General features: G+C 34.3%; 1 protein-coding gene across 1 annotated transcript in view; it reads right to left on the minus strand.

Moving 5' to 3' along the window:
• The window catches only part of LOC125033237 (DNA mismatch repair protein Msh3-like), an 18,467-nt gene that overhangs the window by 4,646 nt on the left and 8,821 nt on the right, over positions 1–5,000 (minus strand). Inside the window, exons 11-20 of the mRNA XM_047624619.1 lie at positions 4,681–4,887; positions 4,204–4,356; positions 3,613–3,787; positions 3,258–3,445; positions 2,916–3,036; positions 2,647–2,759; positions 2,176–2,272; positions 1,705–1,953; positions 1,180–1,337; positions 850–1,036 (exon numbers count right to left, since the gene is read on the minus strand). Coding sequence (XP_047480575.1) covers positions 850–1,036; positions 1,180–1,337; positions 1,705–1,953; positions 2,176–2,272; positions 2,647–2,759; positions 2,916–3,036; positions 3,258–3,445; positions 3,613–3,787; positions 4,204–4,356; positions 4,681–4,887 — 1,648 coding nt within the window. The remainder of the gene's footprint in view (positions 1–849; positions 1,037–1,179; positions 1,338–1,704; positions 1,954–2,175; positions 2,273–2,646; positions 2,760–2,915; positions 3,037–3,257; positions 3,446–3,612; positions 3,788–4,203; positions 4,357–4,680; positions 4,888–5,000) is intronic.

The raw sequence follows: 5,000 nt of genomic DNA on the forward strand, positions 1-5,000 counted from the left end.
TACATTATGAGTGTTTTCATCCAGGCACACCTATAAAAAGTCTTTTAGGGATTAAGAGAACAAAGTGTCTTGCTTAAATAAAATATAAGTACTTCCATAGGCAGCTAATGTAGAATGTACATAATAATCTGTTCAAGATTACTTTTTGGTGTCTTTTGACCCTATACAATCCCGATGACATGACTATCATGTCATGAAAAAATATGGCTTGAGGGGCAGGTGACATGAACATATTGTTGTGAGCATTTTGGATGAAGGCTGGGATGACAGGAAAGATCCACTAAGTATACATAGTTCTTGGTGGATGATTTGATTCATTTGGCATTTAGGAAGGGTCTTTTGCATCATTTCTTTTGATAAACAAGTGTGGAATGTACTGTATATGAGTAATGGCTACTGGGAGGATGCCATTTCCATGCTCAGGATCCTATTCCTGGCCGCTCTGACCAGTGACGCAGGTTGCATTACAAAAAATTAAATATCATGAAAAAATTACACAAATAAAAATATGTTACTTATTGTTATTATTCTTGCACTACCAAAAGAGATATAGAATCTGTGCAAGGAAAACAGTCTATTGCCATCTGGATAAAGCAAATCAAATGACATATGGATATTGGAAAATGGCAAAAAATCTAAAAATCTTTTGCAGAATAAGAGAAAATAACATTACAAAAGGAAAGGCACAGAGTCTTGACACTGCACACAAGTGTTCGCGTGTGCCCAGTCTACAAGTTACACAACAATCAAGTAAGTCTAGTGCTCATACTTTGTGCCATGTGATGACATTGAAACATCTGGATCCAATGGGTTAATAAAGATAAAGATATATCTATTTTACATTAGTACCTCATTCAGGAAGTAGTCAAGAGCTGCCATAGCCACTGCAACACCATCATGAGTGGATGTTCCTCGGCCTAACTCATCAAGAATAACAAGAGAGTGTGAAGTGGCCTCATGCATGATGTCTGCAGTTTCACCAACTTCAACCATGAAGGTACTGCGTCCTGTATAGATCTCGTCTGCTGCTCCCATTCTGCAAGAGTATGTTCAACATTATTGTCACAGTCATGACAATAAAAATATATTTTTCTAACCAACAGAAGTTACACAGACAAAGACACCATTGAACAGCACAAAAAACAAAAAAATAAACAAACATACAAAAAAGTAAAATACCTTGTGTATATTGCATCTAATACAGACATCTCTACATTGTCTGCTGGGACATAACTTCCCGTCTGTGCCATCAATGCTATCAAAGCCACCTGCCGCATGTAACATGACTTGCCTCCCATATTTGGTCCTGTTACCAACATAACACGTTCACTATCTGTCTGTTGATGATAAGGAGAAAAAGATTAGTTGCCATTTCCTTTCATTCCATACTAAATCCAAAAGGAGTCAATGGTGCTACATCTCTAATGAATGAATGAATGAATAAAAAAAAAAAAAACATTTTCCTTTGAAGTTTACTGGCCCTTATGACTCCAAGCTGATATTCCCAGAATAAGAGGGTAAACCTCCCTGTCTGATCTGTCACAGGTACAGGTACAGAAAAAGAATCAAATTTCCTAAAGAGGGAAAGAAAGAGAAACAGAATGAGAAAGAGAGAAAGAGAGAAAGAAAGAAAGAAAAACAGAGACAGAGACAGAGAGAGAGAGAGTGTTATCTTTTGGATAGAGGTATCTAAATTCCATGTACCTGCAAGTTTGTGTCGTTGGCAACATACTGCTCATCTCCATGCTTCAGCTGACTCACAATTGGATGTCTTCCTCCTGTTATCTTTAGGAATCCCTTTTCTTCATTATCATGAAGCACTGGTCTACAGTATCCTTGGGATTTTGCAACACTTGCAAGAGAACAAAGAGCATCAAGCTCTGCAAGGCATCTAACTGCCTGACGATGTCGCTGGTAGTGATTTGAGAAGGAATCTAATACTTGAAGCCAAGCCTGGAATATAGTTTTATCAAACAAATCTCCTTTATTGTTTTCAATTAATCACCCTGTAATCATAAACAGCAATTAGACATGCAATTATTAGCTAATCATATAAAAAGGTTGCCCAAAAAAGGAAAGTTCCTGAGCATAATGATATATTCAGCAAACCAATATGAATGAACTTTTTAACAGCTGATTTCTCAGATAGGGTATGATGTCTAAACATCTACATACCTCATGACAAGACCCCTGCAGCTGTTCACGAAGCTGCTGTAATCGTGTTAAAAGCCTGTCCACTTCTGGTGACCTGAATCTACAACAGGCCTTTGTACTGAAACATAATGTAATCTTAGTGAAAGACTAAAATAACTAATTACATATACTTCTATGTAATGATGTAAAATAACACACACACACACACACACACACACACACACACACACACACACACACACACACGCACACATATGAACTCCATATCACTCTATCTAAAGCATTACATATGTATATCCATGTAAAACTTATACCACAATTTTTAAAAAAATTGTGTAACAAACACCGATTGTAAGTGAGAAAATATTTCATAAGGGAAAATGTTACTTTTTTCTCAAATAACCCAATAACTTATTCCCATAATAAGAATCAAATTTGATAATTAACTTTACACAATGAATTGCGGTAATAACAGTGATCATGATTACTTACCTGCTGACTTTTGTCCAGTTTTTAGGAACTGCTTTCAATTGAGCATTTTTTACTTCAATTAGATATTCTAGACCAGATACTGTTGTGTAATTAAAACATGGTAGTCGCAAAGCCTGGAATGTTCAAATGATTGGCTGTATCATTTTTATCAAAACTTAAAAATAATTTGCTATATATTTACATATTCATTAATTTATCTGATACAGATATATAGGGCATTATCTGGTAGAGTAGTATTACAATGTAACAGAAACAACTGCATATCTTACTCTTGCAATTTCTGGTTTAAGATCTTTCAGCTCTTGCTCAACATCAGAAATTTCCCTTTGCTTTTCCAAGACCTTTGGAAATTCAGAAAAATCTCGGAAAAGTGTTTTTTTCTTTCCCTCTCTGAAAAAAGTGATGAAGATAGATTAAATCCGATCAAAATCTAAACACTCATACAAAACAACTAGACATATATATAAAGTATATATATATATATATATATATATATATATATATATAATAACCTACAAATATTTAAATAAATCTACATACACATATATGCATTTATAATAATAAAAGGCTATAAGATCTGTTATCTTAAAATAACATTCAAGAATGCTTACTTGGCACTGGATGGATCAATATTGTTTGCAAAATCTTCAACATTTGACAGGCCATCAAGAACTTCCTGCAAGCGCTTCACTAATCCTCGTGTTTGTACTGTCTCCCCAACATTACCACCGACCCGTAAGAGCTCTCTGTGTACTCGGCTTAGTCCACTTACTGCTAGCCAGAATTCATGAGGACTGCACTATAATGAAAATACACAATCTGTACCTTTTCTCAAAAAGACATCAGAAAAATGAATGTTCCTCAGAAGAAACATCAGAAAGTGAACAGCTAATACAGTCTAGGCAATAGAATTCACAAAAATGAAGAAAGCTTCTGAGTTGTAATTTATCAAGGAGGGAAACTTACTTTTTTGTGGAATATTGTTGTGAGAGCCCTTTCAAAATCTGGTAATTTATTCAAAACATTCTTCAGCGACACTACAACTGGGGCATCAGAGGACATCAACTCCTCAATTATGTCTTGACGTTCTATAATACCTTCTAAACTCAGTAAGGGTTGCACCACCCAGCGGCGAAGAAGCCTAAGGAAATAAGGGTTTAATTCCCATTCTAAAACTTTGCATGGGATTGAAACAAATAAACCATTATGCAACATATATGTTTCAACTTAAAAGATATACTTAAAAAAAAAAAAAAAAAAAAAAAAAAAAAAAAAAACTAATACAGTAAATAATATATATAATCTATATATCAAAAAGTGAATAGCTAATATATTACTCTCATTTTGTGAGCAAGATGTTTGCTTTGATAATAAGCCTTTACAGATATCAAATATTTATAGTCAATCAAATTTTTCATGTGAGTAAAAAAAAATATATATATTCAATACCCTAACTAAATACAAGTTCTAAATTATTACTACTATTACTTTAAAATCTATCAGTGTTCATATTAGGGAAAAAATAAAAGAAAGAAAGCAAGGAAAAAAAGAACTTACCTGGATCCGAACTTGGTCTGGGTATTATTAAGAGCCCAAAATAAACTTCCTTTGGTTCCCCCATCCACCCCATTAGCTATGACTTCCAAATTGCGTACTGTTGCTCCAGACAGTCGCATGTGGTGCTTTTCACTGGTGTATTGCCGTATGGACCTGTTGGCCAAAATAAGTAACTTACAATAACAGAATAACTATTTTTCATTTTTATTTTTCTATATATTCTTTATAATTATCAGTAAGATCACTATTATTTCTGTAACTGCCATAAGGTGAAAAATAGTTGCCATATCCATGCACCCAGGCTATTCAAAGATAATTCTTAATAATCATTAGCAAAAAATATTCTCTCCACAATAGACTGAATGTATCATTTGATAACATTTATTCACTGATGTAAACATCAAATGACTGAAAATGAGGTCCAAAAGTGGTTTTGTACTAGGCCTAACATCACACTAGCAATCAAGGTGGACTTACCCTGCCATTTTTATAATACGGTCCAATTTGAACTCTGCAAGATAATCCAGAGTTGCACCTAAGCAGCCAACAACATCTGAAGGCAGCCCAGACACATGTTTGGTCATGGTCTCATCACCATCAAACAGTTCACACACTTTCTTCAGAGACTCAGAGTAATCAAATTTTGTGTCACTCAGCCTCTCTATCCGAATGCAATCCTCATTCCTGAAGTACAGAATAATCATATGATTATTATAAAGTTTCACATCTATCAATATTAAGTAATCATTTGTGGTCTATCATAAAACAATGTTTAAGCACAAGATGTAGTTAACAGT

Source organism: Penaeus chinensis, chromosome 16 (genome assembly GCF_019202785.1).
Source record: "Penaeus chinensis breed Huanghai No. 1 chromosome 16, ASM1920278v2, whole genome shotgun sequence".
In the NCBI taxonomy this organism is placed as follows: Eukaryota; Metazoa; Arthropoda; class Malacostraca; order Decapoda; family Penaeidae; genus Penaeus; species Penaeus chinensis.